Source organism: Syngnathoides biaculeatus, chromosome 7 (assembly GCF_019802595.1).
Source record: "Syngnathoides biaculeatus isolate LvHL_M chromosome 7, ASM1980259v1, whole genome shotgun sequence".
NCBI lineage: Eukaryota > Metazoa > Chordata > Actinopteri > Syngnathiformes > Syngnathidae > Syngnathoides > Syngnathoides biaculeatus.
In genome coordinates, this window is record NC_084646.1 from 15,639,107 (window position 1) to 15,657,224 (window position 18,118).

The 18,118-nt window shown below is 40.6% G+C and overlaps 1 protein-coding gene across 3 annotated transcripts; it reads left to right on the forward strand.

The window, feature by feature from the left end:
- Positions 1 to 17,746, forward strand: swt1 (SWT1 RNA endoribonuclease homolog). 3 transcript variants are annotated; one of them, XM_061824449.1, is made up of 18 exons: positions 1 to 34; positions 114 to 564; positions 615 to 684; positions 864 to 928; positions 1,103 to 2,099; positions 2,180 to 2,309; positions 2,659 to 2,760; positions 3,332 to 3,508; positions 4,410 to 4,503; positions 4,669 to 4,904; positions 6,164 to 6,297; positions 6,457 to 6,595; positions 8,470 to 8,609; positions 8,698 to 8,828; positions 10,117 to 10,263; positions 12,165 to 12,231; positions 12,340 to 12,407; positions 15,592 to 17,746. In XM_061824449.1, exons 3-18 carry the CDS (start codon positions 631 to 633, stop codon positions 15,692 to 15,694), a joined length of 2,784 nt encoding a protein of 927 aa, XP_061680433.1. In that variant the 5' UTR covers positions 1 to 34; positions 114 to 564; positions 615 to 630; the 3' UTR covers positions 15,695 to 17,746. The 3 variants fall into 3 exon arrangements, with proteins under 3 accessions (XP_061680433.1, XP_061680430.1, XP_061680432.1); XM_061824446.1 differs by having other exon boundaries at positions 2 to 34; positions 114 to 684; XM_061824448.1 differs by lacking the exon at positions 1 to 34 and having other exon boundaries at positions 141 to 197.
- The last annotated feature ends 372 nt before the right edge of the window (positions 17,747 to 18,118 follow it).

The window sequence follows — 18,118 nt, forward strand, 5'->3', positions numbered from 1 at the left end:
AAGCAAGGGACACTGAGATTTATTGTTTTTCACTGTAAGTTTACATTTCAAACAGCTGATCAATAACACAACAATTTGGTGTTTTACCTATGCTTCTCCTCTATAACCGATAGAGGCAGTAGTGTGCCGGATCAACCAGAGGGAGAACCACAACACAGAAAGTCGTAATAGAAGAAGAGGAGGGATCAGCTGATTTGGTATGTCAGTCGTGCAGTTCTGACAAATATTGGATTAATTCATTTTCTCAAGTCAAACGTGTTTTATCCTGAGTGTTTGATTTACACTAAGTTTACACCGACAATGAAGGCAATAACGCTGCGATGTTTCACCGACAAAGGCTAGCATAACAAAAGCGACCAACTTTGAAAAGCTTACTATGGAAAGCCACCACCAACGAACAACACAACGAAAACCAGCCAGCCTTGTTGTTATTCATATCTGAGCTCGTTGTCGGTAGGAATGTCAAAAGACATTTTATTTATCGTAAACATTTAACCTGAAAGACGACGCTGTAGCGAAAAACGCATTCCTGTTATCATATAGCTGTACTCCAGTCTGACCCAAGTGAGTACAGCACTTTAATTTTGCACTGACATGATGATCTGATCTTGAAGCTATATCATCTGAAATATGTCTGAAAGCTCAAGAAAAAGAAAGCACAAGAGATCCTCTAAAGAAGACGAAGTAAGACATAACACTTCCTTATACATATCGCAATTTAAGAACTTTTTACAGTAATAAATTCATTGTAACGTGATGGACAGTTAATGGAATAGCTAAAACACGCACAAGCACATTTTGGCAAATTTTAGTTTCCACTTTGTGTTGTTGACATGTGATACTGTGGTTTTCTCTCATTTCAGACATTCAAAGATCAGCAAAAGGGTGAGCGATCCAAGAGGAGGCACAATGAAAACCACCACTCTAGGTTAGGTATTGTATTGTAGGCGTGATATAAATATTGTATTGTATTGTATTTCAACTTTATAACAAATGAGTGAAAATATTGATATGAATGAAACTACATTACTCAATTTTTAATTTTTTGGCAAATAATGACTAACTTTCTCATTACATTTCTTCTTCCACTTATGGAAAACAGGGAGGATACTTGTCCTATCGAAGAGGAGAGGCGCCAAATTAAAAAGGCCGCATTCAAGCTCTGTAGGTCTACTGGGGAAGAAACAGACAGGAGACAGGTCTCTCAGACGGAGGTTACCCAGTCAAAGACAAAAAGAAACTCTGCTTCGACACACAAGACTTACCCTCATAAAGTGGAGCCTAATATTGCAGGGAAAGATAAGTGTGACAGTGGGAGTAAAATAAAGGAAAGGCGACCGTCAAGATCCCGGAACGTTAAGAATTCGCATAAAGATCATTATAAAGACGAAAAAGGTTCTAAATGTAGTTCAGATAAGAAATCTTGCCACGCGAGCCCACATAGATTAAAGACGAAGCGAAGAAGTCCCAGTAATCTTTTAGAGGAGCAAAGGAAACGATGTTGGGATTTGCTGAAGAGTAAATGCAAAGATATAGAAATACAGAAGACTCTAAATAAGAGCAAAACAAAAGAGACCAAAAAACAAAACCAGGCCTCTCGTCACTCCAAGGACTCTAAAAGGGACAAGCAAACTGAGTTAGTCAAAGAGACAAGTAAGGAAAGTCAGGAGTTGTTGGTAAAAGAAAACTTAAAAACAAAAACATGTACAGATTTCACCAGCCAACCGTTTTCTATTTCAACCGAGCCCCAAGTGTCTTTTCAAATTACTAAGTCATCAGATGCGCAGTCCAAAATATCCTGTCCTCCACCACCTGTACATTCAACTTTTAAGATCCCAAAGAAGGTTAAAGCGAGGCTCGTGGAGACTAACACGGTTGAGAGGAGTGACATTACTTCTACAAGTGGCAGAGCCTCCCGTTCGACTGAGCACGCAGTCTCTGAGGCTGCAACCTCAACCAGCGGCTTTAAACAGCCTCATAGCTATGTGGACGTTTCTCCGAAATTTTTTAAATCATTTGAGAAAAATGACGAGGTTCCATCATCGTCAAGTATCCATCCCACTACAAATGATGCCATCGCAGCGGCGGCATGTGACCAGGTGAGATATGGCATAAAATTTGTGTTTTGATTCGCAATGAAATGAGATTGTTTTTACTAATGAAATATACTTGACTCAAGATGCAAGTAGCGGAAGAGCTTCACCTGGCCCGGTCAGAGAGGAGGCTTGAGGTGGATGTAATGCAGAGCTATGGAGAGCTCACCTGTATGGACATAGACCCCCCAGAAGAGAGCACTACACAGTCTCTATGTAAGTTAAATCATTTTGTGTTGAATGCCAACGCGGATGAAAGGTCATCCCTTGGCACTGTCAGATGAAATGTGAAGTTACACTCACAGATCTTTCCAATGCCATAAGCAATCCATCCCAAAAAAAAAAACTTTTCGGCAAAGTCTGTCATGCTCAATTTTACGAGACAAATTTTGTTACTATGCTGGCAGTTTGCAGTGGTCTAGCACTCGTGTCTTGTGAATGTAGTTATGATGAATTGTGCTGAAAAAAATATCACTTTTAATCTATTAGGGATGGGAAACATAATATCGCTTTAAACCTGAAAACTCTTTGTCATTTCACTTCAGGAACGTTTTACATTTTTCAGGCAAACAACCAGCTCAGCAAAATGTCATACTTGTTCTGGACACCAACATTCTTCTCAGTCACTTGGATTATGTGAAAAAGATGCAATCTCGTGGCCTTGGAGGTGATTTTCTTACCTAATGCAATTTTGTCATCTAAATGTATTTTTTATGTCACATTTATTTGTTTTGGCGGCACGATGGAGCAGCTGTAAAGCCTCACAGTTCTGAGGTCCCGGATTCAATCCCGGACCCGACTATATGGAGTTTGCATGTTCTCCCCGTGCCTGTGTGGGTTTTCTCCGGGCACTGCGGTTTCCTCTCACATCCCAAAACATGCAACATTAATTGTACAACCTAAAATTGCCCCTAGGTATGATTGTGAGTGCGGCTGTTTGTCTCGATGTGCCCTGCGATTGGCTGGCAACCAGTTCAGGGTGTACCGTGCCTCCTGCCTGTTGACAGCTGGGATAGGCTCCAGCACTCCCGCCACCCTTATGAGGATAAGCGGCTAAGAAAATGGATGGATAGATTTATTTGGTTATAAAAAAAAGTATGTGACTGCGGTTGTAAATGTAATCAAAAGCAATTTTGATCATATATATAGAGTTAACTTCTTAGTTAACCTGCATAATATGTTCATACCTCATATACTTTATTCGTGTTTTATGCAGTTGTAAAATTTTGGTTTTACAGTTGTCCTGATCCCCTGGGTGGTACTCCAGGAGCTGGATTCTCTAAAAAAGGGGAAAGGCCTCACAAATTCCGTGGCTCACCTGGCCTGTCCCGCCATTTCCTACATTTACAACTCTCTGAAAAAGCGGGAAGGACACCTTTGGGGGCAGTCAATGCAGCAGGCCGCAGAAAGTAACAGTGAGTAAGCAGTTAAATCCCTCACATTTCTTATTTCATATCCAATTGTGCGTGTGCGTGTCCATTACGTCATATAGTATGTATGTTACAATATTGAAGGGTACCTCGGTAGGTTGTTTGCGCGTCTTCCTCACAGTTGTGAAGTTCAGGGTTTGAATCCAGGCTCTGCCTTTCCATGTGGAGTTTGCATGTTCTCCTCGTGGTTAAGTAAGTTTTCTGTGAGTAATGTCTGGATACATTTTCACTTTCCCAAAACATGTATTTTTAGTTTAATTGAAGGCTGTAAATTAGCTGTGTAAATTAATGTTTGTTTATCCATAAGTTATTGGCGAGTGACCAGTGCAGGATGCACCCCACCTCCTTCTCAAAATCACCTTGGATAGGCTTTAACTCACACGTGACTAATTAAGATGGTTGGAATGTTGCATTACTTGTCTGCTGATCCAGAATAGAATTTAAAAATAAATATACCTAAGACTCGTTTTCAAGAAAAGGTCTTCAACATGATAAAATGGGATTATTTCAGTGTCATTTATTACAGTACCCTACTGCACAGCCACAGTGTACAGTATACAGTACAACAGTAATTTAAAGTACTACTACTAGTACTTTGCTTGACTGTACCCCAAGCATTTGTCCAGTAGGTGGTGATAGTGCTCCGCTCCTTTTCTATAATTGATTCGCGTAGCTTTTATCAGACTTGGCCACAACAATAACTCAAAAACAAAACCTTCATTCATGTGGTGCATTCCCTCAACCAGCCTCACCCTCATTTGTCCACTGACCCACTCTCGAGCTGTGTTGCAAATAATCATTTTGTCTTTTATGTGGTAGATTTTATTTTTGCACAGGTGCTAAATTTCTCATTCCCTCCCCTGTCATTCTGCCTTTGTGCCCTCAGTTAATCTAATGGCTGAGAATAATGATGACAAAGTGCTGCAATGCTGCATACAGTACCAAAGTTTGTACCCAGGCTGTGTTCTCATCCTGTGCACGTGAGTTCCACTCTAAATTCTTGAACCTAAGCACAGGTGTTTAAATTTAGGGGTTCCACTCTACTGAAAACAGGAGCACATTGGCCTCATACTCATTTAAAAATAGCACATCCACATCTCTTTTCCCAGGTAACGTTTTCCTACCATTTTATTTTTCCATTGTAGAAATGATAAAAATCTGTGCAGTAAGGCTGTCCTCAGCGGGGTAAAGGCCTTGAGCAAGATTGACTTGGAGGCAGAGGTTGAAAGATCAAGACGCAATCTTAACCCCTTGCAAAGCACTGTCCACCAAAGACTTCCCCAAATGGTCTCGCCAACATCTTCTCCGACGATAGGAAGGAGTTGTACACCGGTGGCATCTCTTACTCAAGAACGTCAGTCTTTATCTCTTCCAGATGAAGGTGAGACAGCAACGCTCTTGAAAAACAAGAAGTTACTTGTTATTCTCTGTCATGGGACAGCGGCAAGAGCACATACCGCTGATGCACATTCCATCTCCGCTGCGTGTTCTTGGGCTTCACTAGTTAGGCTGCATAACCAGTAATCGCTCTTCGTCCATGAAATGCTCTGGGGAAATATACAACACAAATAGAGATCAGATTTTCTCGTAGAGCCCTAATTCAATGTGTCTCTGCCATATATGAATTCATACAATTAGTCATTGATGGTGGATTTTGTTTGTTTTCATCCAGCGATTCTAAATTTGTGGGAACAATTTAAGTACAGACCCTGGTCAGTTCTAGTATAAATCAAGGTCCATTGTGGCAAATTTGAATAAGTTTTGTGTGTAAAAACATTAGACCTGAAAGGGGAAATCCAGTGCTTTGTATCCAATGGGTCATGTAATATGTACTCTATCTTGACAATGTGATGTTAAATCGTCTCTCATTTAATAATGTTTTGAGATGTTTATCGACAATTACGACTTTTCAGGGGCGCTGCCATTTTCGTGAGTCACATGACCTACGTGGGCATATGTGACGTGTTAGGTGCCGTTCCAAACTCGATTACATGGGACACCATTATCCCCAATGCTGATTTCTCGGATTTATCCTCATCTGATGAAGATATAGGGAAGCGTTTGGAATGGCACATAACACGTCACATACACCCACGTCGGTCGTGTGGCTCGCGAAAATGGCAGCGCCCCTGAAAATTCGTAATTTGCGATAAAAATCTTCTCAAAACACTATTAAATGAGAGAGGATTTAACATCACTTTGTCAAGATAGAGTCCATATTACATGACCTATTGGATACATTGTTAATGCACACCACTGGATTTCCCCTTTAACAGCCATCAAACACATTGGGGAGAGGTCCTTGTTAAACAGGGCTCTCTCGTAAAAAACATATATGACCTCATAAATGTTCATTTGGTTGAATGGGCAATAATTTCCACAAACGCACTTCAAACTATTACCAGAAGAGTGTGTAGCTGTTTTTATGTGCTCATATGTAGGTTTTAACAGGAAGTAACTTGATTTCTTCCTCCATTCTAAGGTCCTTAATGGCCATATGTTCCAATACTTTTGACAGTTTAGTTTAAATTTCTGTCATGTTACCGTCTAAATTTGTGCACGCGGAGATCACCTTCTTTTCTCACGACTGTTTGCAAGTCTTGTGGCTTCACGCATGTTTGCACGTGCATCCAATTCCAGATAGCAAAAGTCTCATAGTGGAAGAGGACAAAATGAAGAGATGCGTCTCTGAGTTTGAAGAGTGTCTGCAGGGGGTGCTGTCCAATGTGCTTGAGACGGAGATGAAAGCTTCTTATGATGACTTGTGGGAAGAGGTATTACCACAATGAATAGCACACCTTCTACTTTCCATGGGAACATGTTGGGACATTGGAATGAGTGGTTTAGTGTCTTCTCAGGCTCTGGCTGTGTTTCACGCAAATGTGCAAAAATGTGTTAAAAAAGAATTTTGTGAACTTTTCCTCTCTCAATAGATCGTCTACTTAAAGCCGCCCTGGAGTCTTCTAGACATTCTGCATTGTTTGAAAAAGCACTGGAAAGCAGTATTTGGCTTCATTGTCCCACGATCTTTACTCCAAACAGTTTTAAATCTTATTGACTTCTTTAAACAAGGTAAGAAGTCTGGATAGAGTGTATGAACTATTTTTTCGGGCTCCTCATTGTAAATTTAAAGGATTCACACCAACACACATTTACACATTATATGGCACAAAATCAGATACCCAAGGCCCCAGATTTAGACCATATTCGTTGAATGATGAAATATAAATGGAATAGAAAACAAGATCAATGAATAAATAAATATGTAGTAAAATGTTAAAAGATACAGCTCTCCCTGTGCCTGTGTATGTTTTATCCGGATACTCTGGCTTCCTTCCATTTTCTAAAAACATATATTTTAGGTTTATTGAAGATTATACCAGCTATGAATGTCAGTGTTTTTTCATTATTTGTGTGTACATTATGTGTGATTGTCTGGTGACCAGTCCCAATGGACCCATCTCTTGCCCAAAGTAAGCTTGGATAGCTTCAGACTCACCCATAACCCTAATGAGGATAAGCTGTCTAGAGAATAGATGGTTCGATGTAGTATGTAAATAACCGCGAGCTATCAGGAAAAGAATAGTATGATCGATAGTGGATCATTTAATCAGGTAATGAATCAGTTTAGATATTTTGGGTTTTTTTTCATGTCGTTCTGAATTGTGGGCATGGAGGGGGTGCAGTCATTTAAAATATATATACTTTAATTGTCAATACTGCACTATAATGTGTGAAAAAGGGAAAAACCCAGTATCATTTATTTAACCAAATATGTACTAGATGTGTTTGACACAAATAATGCAGTGTTTGGGGGTTTGGGTTTTTTTTTTAAGCACATTCAACCTCTGAGAGGCCTCCTAATGAAAGTTGACAAAATTAACTTGTTTTGGAGGAGTACATTTTCTGAGTCCTGAATAATCTGAGTCGTTCATGATTGACCTTGCAAAATTCCACCTGTTAAAATGCAAACGCTTCCGATTTCCAAAAAGCTGACTTGGGTTCTGACAGAACAGAAGGCAATGCTGAGTCATCCCAGGCTGAAAAGCCTCAATCCGACGGGGAATGACGTGAGCAGCACTGCACTGCAGCAGATCTCTCCGGAACAACAGAATTAGGTCACCTTCTAAAACAGGAACAGCTAATATGTGTCAGTATATTGCTGAGTCACCTTTGGCACCGCCTCTTCCTCTCAATCCCTTTACCGTATCTAATTAAATTACCCCTGGTCACGAGGCATGTGCAGAGCATCAGCCGGTAATTCCCTGTCGCCGTGCATCTGGGTGTGGATGCGCACGTCACCACAAGCGCAGTGGTTTTTCATTCCGCACCAAGAATGTTAATGTTGTTTGGTGTGTCCTCGGTTCACACGAGTGTGCGCCACTGTCGTCTGAAGATATGGGAAAATAAACTGCTTTAATGGAAAAATGCAGAATATAATTTTCTTGCTTGTGAAGGCTGAATGGTGCAAGAGGAAAGCAAAGCAAAATTGTCTTGTTTGATTCAAATAGGCTGACGTGATCATATTAATCACAGCATGAGAAGCAGTCATTTGAGTGTCAATCCCCCAGGGGTATTAATTTAACGATCCTTTTCAATGCGGCCCAGATGATCATCCAGCACGTGCACAAAAGAGATCCTTTCGGCGCTTCCTTCAGCCCTGGAACTTTTCTGACACACCGCATGTATTTATTAGGCTGTAAAAAGGATTTGATGTGTTAAAATGCACCGCGACGAGCTACGTAATGACGTTTGCCCAGGAGAGTGCACTAAGAGCGCGATATCGGTTTGCTTGTCTTGCGCGATTACTGTAACGAGCAAATCCTCCATTTGCTTTTTGCTACCGTATTACTGTTTGTACAGCGCACGGAATAAAATAACGGTTGCCTAAATATGGATGATAACACCTTAAAGGCAGATTAATATCTGTTGCTATGTTCTTCCAGATCGATCAAAGGATTGCAGTTCTACACTGAGGACTATTAGAGAAGCGAAGCAATTTGTTCGGGAATTTGCCAAAAGGTCATGCCATGTTCCACAGGCACTCGCCACAATGGACAACATCATCCACAAGCTACAACCTCAGGTGTGCTGGATGCACAACGTGTTGTGGATTGTTTTATCCTCTTGCTGACCACTGAACAAGCTCTCTCAATTCCAATGTTCTCACCTAGCCCAAATCAGAGATCTGTGATGTTGTAATGAATGAGGACGATGAAGCCAAACAACCTCCTTCTCCTCATATCTCTCACCATGAAGTGTGGGCCATGTTCGAGAACATCTGGTGTAAAGTCTGTGAAATAAGGTAAGCTTAGTGGCTGATATTCAGATTTTAATGCACAGGCTGCACAATTCAGATGTAGTTATACAAAATAGTATGAGTAATTGTAAATATTTCATATGCATTGTTATATCTGTTCATTTGCTTGTGTTTTTCAGTGTACTATTTGTACGTTACAGTTCTGGAAAAAAAAAGTTACATGTACGTTGGGTCTGAGTGTCAAATGCCACTTTTGGCCTGCTTGGCTGTTTTAATTCAACATTTTTGTTACTTTATTAAAAAAATACTTGTTTGAATTTGGTTAAAATATTCCGCAATTTCCGGCCTATAAGCCATGACTTTTTTCGCACCCTATCAACCCTGCGGCTTACACGGTGATGCGGATAATTTGTGCATTTTTTCTAATGGCCACAAGGGGGCACTCGATTGGAAAAGGTAAGAGTGAAATCGCTGGAATATATGTGTCGAGGAAGTGACCTTTACCGGTATGGGGTTTTTTTTGTTTTTTTTTTAATCGGCCCTGTTAGCGCTGTGCTAGCATGTTGCTGCTGTGTGATTGTAGTGTCTCAGTGATTTTTACTGCTATGGTTTTTTTTAAACCGGCCCTGTTAGCGCCGTGCTAGCGTGTTGCTGCTCGGTGACTGCTGGGTCTCAGTGATTTAGGTATGTTTTTTTTTTTTACTGGGTGTTAGTACTGTGCAACCATGTTGCTACTGTGTGGCTGCCGCAGCTGTTTTATTTCCCCGGTATGTTTTTTTTTTTTAAACTAGCCCTGTTCATGCTACCGTGTTGTTGCTATGTTAAGCTAAGCTAAGGTATTATAACTTTGAAAACTCTTTCTGTGTACCGTCTTTGTAAATATCTCATGTTTCAATGTGGCTTTCACTGTAGGCACTTGCGGTTTTTACACCGGTGTGGCTTATGTATGTACCAAATGGTATTTCCTTTACAAAAGTACTGGGTGAGGTTTATAATCCGGTGTGCTCTGTTGGCCGGAAATTACAGTTAATAAAATTGAAAATGACAATGTATTGTTAATAACGTATTTATAAGAGTGTGGATGAGGATGTGGGTGAGTGCAACAAAACCTGAAAAACCGGTCTTTTGCCACGTTTTGTCATGGTTCTAATGGCAACCTACGGTGTATGATAGCCTGTTCGTTCCATCTGTAGGGTTAGTGTGCCTTGAGTCCCCCCAATGGCCCATAAAGGACACAGTCAGCAAATCTGGGAAGACTATAATACACAGGAAAAAAAAAAAAAGACACAAATGTGTCTGATACTTCACGTCTCCTTTTCTGTCGTTATTCCAGCTTGGAAGTGTTCAAAGCTCTGGCCTTTGATCCTCATTCCAGACTGAGTGCCTTTCCCGCAGGAGGTCCTGCTCCACCGCGGGACGCCGTCGTCTGTCTGAGGCAAATGTCCTCCGTGGTCTCACAGCTGCTCCAAGCCTTCCTCGGGTATTTCCGCCTACTTACCTCACTGTCTCACTCCAGATTCTGCATCTCTCTACAGTACATTATATTCTGTTTGAATTAAAATGTACATACCTGTTCAAATGCCAGATTTTTGTGACAGAAAAATAGACCACAATAAATGATATGAAAATGTTTTCCACAAGTAATGTGATGTGAAGCTAGTGTCGTTAGCTTTGGCTGTCAACTTGAGGCTAACCCACATACGTGTCCGTTTATCCAGTCTGGTGGTGCCGGTTTCAATTTCTCCTTGCATCATCACAACACCGTGTATTGGATGGGATGTTTCGGTGACAAAAGAACTTGGAAATTTGTACTGAGCCAGAGGGGCCAGCGTACATACTTGGTGTCCCAAAACAGCAGCTTAGTGGCCTTGGACCGGCATTAATGTCAAACCTTGCTCTCTGCGCTCCATGACTTGCGCTGTAAAATCTGACAACAAAAATGTCCAGAAAGTTTACTGGAAAAGGTGAAATTTATTTGGAGATAATCAAAAACACTAACTGGTCGCACGTGTGGACTGACTGGCCATTTAGTTTGAATAAATGGTTTTAAAAAACAATGTGTTGGAATCATATTGTTTTGGTCTCATTTATTTTTGTCACAAAAAAATGGCATTTGAAAAGCAGTGCATGAATTTTTCCATTCACTGGAAGTGATTATGGGACTTTCTCAAACCTCAGTCTTGGGAAAAAAACAAACAAAAGGAAAATATTTGCACGGAGGAGACAAAAGTCATTCTCGTATCGTCACAGGTGTTGTTTTCTTCAGCTGTGGGCCTGTCCTCACTTGTTTTTGCTCGTTTCTGTCTTCCACTTTCCCACAGCATGCTGACCTTTCATTTTGAATACATTACAATCAGCTTGACCTTGTAGCTCATTTTATCACCTTTTCCCATGATGCAACAATACTCTTCAATATTGTTTAGCTACTTGTTCAGCTACCTGCGGTTATCTGCATCTCTTCTCAAAGGTCCTGACAACATAGGCCTGCGCCTTTGTTTAGAGCCTATTTTTATATTGTCACTTACTGCTTCACAGAATCCAAATGCACCATCAAAGTTATGAAAATGTCATGAACTATTGAAAAAAAACACCCAATATAAACATAAAGCTCATCATAATACTAGCAGTTTACATGCAATCAGTTTTATCAACACAGTGGAAGACTTAATAGATTCTGAATGAATAGTATGAGGAGGGAATTTGTTTGCATTTTCATTTCCTCTTGGTATTCTACAGGTAGTTCCAGAAGTATTTAAACAATAGTAGAGTTTTTATTGTTATGGCTTCTTACACCAGGGAAATGGATTTAAAGTAAAAACTTTCAAGAGATTTTGTTTTAAGAGATGTGTTTTTTTGTGGCGTTGCAGTTAATAATCCGATGAGAACTTTTCATGTGATGTTACTCTCCACATAAATGGAGTGTTTTCACATCAAACGGCCATCCATGCCCTTTGAAGCCAGCAACTCCTTTTGAATCTCCTACTCCTCACTTGAATGGTGAATGTCTTCCTCTCGTGGGTCACCGCAATTTGCTTTTCAGGACATCTAGAAATGTCTCCCCACAAAAAAAAGCAATAACCCACAGAATATAATATCAGAACATCAGAATATTTGGGTAGAAGAAAAATCCCCAGGAAAAGCCATCCAAAGTGGAGATATTGTATCTCTGGTGGAGGCAGTGTTATACGATACCTGTTTAAAAATGCTAATTGAACAGGTCTGACAAAAGTAAAACAAATATGGCAGTAGCAAAAGATGGATGAGGGATTTACAAAGTAGGAAAATGAGAAAAAAGAAATTTAATTTGCATGATCATTTGGAACTGGTGGTCTTCTATATATGTCTCACATTTTTTTATTTCTTTGTCTGTATTCTTTTTAGTATTCTGTCCTCTTCTCCTGGTTTGCAAGAAGTGCAGGTGCTTCTCAACACAATCAAATCTAATAAGGTCGGTGCTTGTTTGTGCTATCTTCTATTCATTCATCAGTTTTCTCTTAATTTAGTCTTATCTTCAGTTTTAAGTAGAGCTTCTAATACTTATGCGCTGTTTCTTCAGATGGTTGACATGAATTCCAGACTTGCGGACACGGACCTACTCAGCTGTTTCTCACAGCAAGACTATAGGTAGGACACAAGCGCAACAAGTCCTGCAATTTGTCTCAGCCCTTTTCTCAAATATAACTATTTGCTTTGCAACAGCGATGGCTGGAGGCATATGTGCTGATCTCGTAGCCGCGTCCTCATGAATGTCACACCCCAGGAAGGCCCGCAGGAAATTTCATAGCATCCAACACAAACATCTACTTGTGATCACGGGTGCGTTGATTAGAATCCGCTGGTCAAAGGGGGATTTTTTTCCCATGTTCATTCTTTCAGCACCACAACATTTACAGTCTGTAGCATTTCATGAAATGGGATCTCTAGACAGAGTTGGATGGTAATTCTAGTGACTGGCCACATCATTGGTTATGCAATCTGGTAGTTCCTTGCGCCAATAAAAGAGCTATCGCAACAGCATCTGAAAAGTTTTTTTTGTTGTTTTGACACTGTCAGAGAAGTATTCCTTGAAGTGTGAATGCTATGGTTGTTTGCTTCTTGTGATATCTGTTTTAGATATTTACTGTATACTCTTGTCCTTGAAGACAGTAAATGCAACACTGCAATAATCAAGGTCGGAGCAGTTGGATGCCACTGCAACCTTCAACTGCAATATCGTTCACTTAATACTTCTCTGCCAATTTTGTCTGATTTATTATAAACAGTGCCTAACTGTCCATCCCCTACAAAAAAAAAAAATCAAATCATCTGTCATGCTCCTCCTCATCACATGCTTGAACAGCTGAATTACAGCTTTATGTGTGACTGCAGGTTGAACCGAGCAGCTGCCATGGCAGCAAGCCAGCGTTTTATTTGTTTCCCCACCTTTCCTATCCTCTGACTCTGCGACTGGTTCTGATCGTTTCATAACCCATTTTCATCAAAACCGTGAACATTTGGGAAAAGGTCGAAGAGCCGCACTTAGGCTGTGATGCAGTCCCCCTGGGGGCAGCGACGTGTAGGCCGGGGCAGGACTTCATGAAATGTACAGTGTGCCCTTAGCCATTTGCGGCCCCGCATATTCGCAGATTTTGGTCTCCCAGGTTTTTTGTTTTGTTTTTAATTTTCTGTATTTTCACGATCGTAAAGGCTTTAAATTCTCTTCTACAGTGCCTTGTCAAAGTATTCGGCCCCCGTGAACTTCATAAAGATATACTGTATATTTTCTTTTTTTTTTTTTCAAGAATCAACAACAACTGGGGCACAATCGTAAAGTGGAACTTTATTGGCTATTTTACATTTTTTACCAAATAAAAACCTGAAAAGTGGGGCGTGCAATATTATTCACCCCCTTGCATGAATACTTTGTAGCGCCACCTTTTGCTGCAATTACAGCTGCAAGTCGCTTGGGGTATATCTCTATCAGTTTTGCGTATCGAGAGACTGAAATTGTTGCCCATTCTTCTTTGCAAAACATCTTTAGCTCAGTGAGGTTGGATGGAGAGCGTTTGTGAAGAGCAGTCTTCAGGTCTGCTCACAGATTCTCGATCGGATTCAGGTCAGGACTTTGACTCGGCCATTCTAACACCTGGATACGTTTATATGTGAACCATTCCATTGTAGATTTGGCTTTATGTTTTGGATCATTGTCCTGTTGGAAAATAAATCTCAGTCCCAGTCTCAGGTCTTCTGTAGACTCCAACAGGTTTTCTTCCAGAATGGCCCTGTATTAGGCTCCATTCATCTTCCCTTCAATTTGAACCATCTTCCTTGTCCCTGCTGAAGAAAAGCAGGACCAAAGCATGAGGCTGCCACCACCATGTTGGACAGTGGGTATGGTGTGATGAGCTCTGTTGCTTTTACGCCAAACTTTTTGCATTGTGGCCAAAAAGTCCGATTTTGGTTTCATCTAACCAGAGCACCTTCTTCCACATGTTTGTTGTGTATCCCAGGTGGCTTGTGGCAAACTTTAAACGAGACTTTTTTATGGATATCTTTGAGAAATGGCTTTCTTCTTGCCACTCATCCATAAAAGCCAGATTTGTACAGTGTACAACTTATCGTTGACTGGTGTTGATCTCTGCAGTTCATCCAGAGTGATCATGGGCCTCTTGTCTTCTCCTTGTTCAAGGGGAAAAGCTTAGAGGGACGACCCAGTCTTAGTAGATTTGCAGACATCTGATACTGCTTCCATTTGTATGTGATTGTTTGCACAGTGCTCCTTGAGATGTTTAAAGCTTGGGAAATGTTTTCGTCTCCAAATCCGGCTTTAAACTTCTCCACAACCGTATCTCCGCCCTGCCTGGTGTGCTCCTTGGTCTTCACGACGCTCTGTGCACTTTAAACAGGACCCTGAGACTATCACAGAGCAGGTGCGTTTATATGGAGACTTGATTACACACAGGTGGATTCTATTTATCATCATCAGTCAACATTGGATCATTCAGAGATCCTCGCTGAACTTCTGGAGTGAGTTCGCTGCACTGAAAGTAAAGTGGGCGAATAATATTGCACGCCCCACTTTTCAGTTTTTTATTTGTTAAAAAAAGTATAAAACATCCAATAAATTTCGTTGCACTTCACAATTGTGTCCCACTTTTTGTTGATTCTTGACAGAAAAATGAAAGTTTTGGATCTTTGTTTGAAGCCTGAAATTTGACAAAAGGTTGCAAAGTTCAAGGGGGCTGAATACATTCACCAGGCACTGTAAATAGATGAAGCGTCAAATTAGACATTAGACACCTTACAATTTGGCTCACCTTATATGCACACAGAGTTCCAACATTTGCAAATGTTGTTGTGTGACTTGTCCAACAAAGTACACTTAAGCAAACTGGTTACATTGTTAGCATGCATGGCTGCATGTTTTTTAATGTAGGAGGAAACCAGACTAAGTACATAGCACAGTGTATTATTAAATATCTACATAAAATTATATTGTTACTTTGTTGCCAAAATGACTTGAAACTCAAAGTGTAGGACTTGCTACTTGACTCGGGACTTGGCTGTCTTGACTTGGGACTTGACTCGAGACTTGCAAAGGAATGACTTGTTCCCACCTTTGGGTATCAGTCTTCTTATGGGTCTGTTGATATCAGGCAGAGGCTGGGATTTGAACTTCAGTATTTTATAATGTTAAAATCACAAAATAGATGAGTATGATTATCTGTATTTTTTGTTCATACCAGTTTCTATGAAAATATCTTAAAGCCGATAGCTCATGGAAATTGCCTCACCTTCTTCTATGTTTTTAATTCTTTTGTGTCCTTAGAGAGAAGCTAAGAGTTGGTGTCAACCAGCTGACAGAGCTAAAGGAGGCCCTGGACCACTGTGTTCAGACCACGGGTCAGCATGTCACTCTAAACTTACAGTGAAGAAAAGAAGTATTTGAACACCCTGCTGTATTGCATGTTCTCCCACTTAGAAATCATGGAGGGGTCTGAAATTTTCATTGTAGGTGCATGTCCACTGTGAGAGAGATCATCTAAAAAGAAGAATCCAGAAATCACAATGTAGGATTTTTTCATGATTTATTTGTGTGATACAGCTGTAATTAAGTATTTGAACCCCTGAGAAAACCAATGTTAATATTCGGTACAGTAGCCTTTGTTTGGTATTACAGAGGTCAAACGTTTCCTGTTGTTGTTCACCAGGTTTGCACACACTGCAGGAGAGATTTTGGCCCACTCCTCCACACAGATCTTCTCTAGATTAGTTTCAGCTTCCTCCAAAGATTTTTTATTGGGTTTAGGTCTGGAGACTGGCTAGGCCACACCAGAACTTTGATATGCTTCTTGCAGAGCCACTCCTTGGTTTTCATGGCTGTGTGCTTCGGATCAGTGTCATGTTGACAGACTCAGCCATGACCCATCTTCAATGCTTTGACTGAGGGAAAGAGGTTGTTCCCCAAAATCTCATAATACATGGCCGAGTTCATCCTCTCCTTAATACAGTGCAGTCGTCCTGTCACATGTGCAGAAAAACACAGCCAAATATGGTCCTACCACCCCCATGCTTCACAGTAGGGATGGTGTTCTTGGGATGGAACTCATCATTGGTCTTCCTCCAAACAAGGCTAGTGGAATTATGACCAAAAAGTTCAATTTTGGTCTCATCTGACCACAAAACTTTCTCCCATGACTCCTCTGTATCATCCAAATGGTCATTGGCAAACTTAAGACGGGCCTTGACATGCGCTGGTTTAAGCAGGGGAACCTTCCGTGCCATGCGTGATTTCAAACCGTGACGTCTTAGTGTATTACCAACAGTCACCTTGGAAACGGTGGTCCCAGCTCTTTTCAGGTCAATGACTAAGTCCTGTTGTGTAGTCTTGGGCTGATTCCTCACCTTTCTAAGGATCATTGAGACCCCACGAGGTGATATCTTGCATGGGGCTCCACTTCGATTGAGATTCACCGTCATGTTGAGCTTCTTCCATTTTCTAATGATTGTGCCAACAGTGAACTTTTCTTTCACCAAGCTGCTTGGCAATTTCTCGGTAGCCCTGTCCAGCCGTGTAGGGTTGTATAATTTTGTCTCTGGTGTCTTTGGACAGCTCTTTGGTCTTGGCCATGTTACAAGTTTGAGTCTTATTGATTGTATGAGGTTGAAAGGTGTCTTTATGCAGCTAACGACCTCACACAGGTCCATCTGATTCAACATAATACATGCAGTGGAGGTGGTGGACCTTTAAAGGCGGACTAACAGGTCTTGAGGGTCAGAATTCTAGCTGATAGACAGGTGTTCAAATACTTATTTGCAGCTGTATCACACAAATAAATTGTTAAAAAAAATCATACATTGTGATTTCTGGATTTTTCTTTTTAGATTATCTCTCTCACAGTGGACATGGGACATGAACATTTCAGACCCCTCCATGATTTCTAAGTGGGAGAACTTGCAATATAGCAGGGTGTTCAAATAGTTGTTTTCTTCACTGTATAGTGTTCCCCAGAGCAGTAAAGTAAGACCAGCTATGGGTTACAGCTCAGGTTTGACTGACATCACTGAAAAGTTCACACCATGGAACTTGGTGTGTTTACGTTGGGCTGAAAAGAAAGTTACAAAAGGCCATTGTTGTTTTGTTTTTGAGTACGGAACACGCCAGTTTATATCAAGAAATCTTCTCCCCATCCATATGACTTAAAGGCCTGTTTTCTTGTTCATAGTTGTTTCATAAAATGCAATTATTGTTTTTTTTTTAATTGTGGTCCAACATACTTAGTAGTAGTAATTTATTATTTCCTATTTGTCTGTACCATATAGATTTTATATTATATTGTAAAACATTGTCTATAATTCTCAACGTATTGAGTTATGTAAAGGTAAACCTTTTTATAACTGCTGCTGTTGGACACAAACTGTTGCTTAAAGCAACATGATTCATATCGATTAAAAAATGGTGTCGAGTTTTGTATTTTTTTGTATATTACAGTATTTTGTTCAGATTTGGAAGAGATGATAGTGATTAAACGCTGTCAAGTGTAATTGTCGGGTGCGCTCATTTAAGAAATGAGCAAATGTTTTACAGATTTAAAGAAAAACCTGTTTTCTTTCCACTGTAGGTTAGTGACAAATGCTCCCAGTTGTATTTTTCCAGTATTTTAATGCCTTGCATGAAGTCATTTCTCTGTCAAAGTCACTTTGGAGAGCACATGTGAGCCATGTGCTGAGGGTGCATGTGTCTGAATGGCGTCTACAGTATAAGGGATTACAGTAGTGTGTAATGGTGGCTTTGCTGCTCAGCCTGAAGCATAAAATGTCATGCAGGTATAGCCGGGATGATTTGTGGTGGTGGG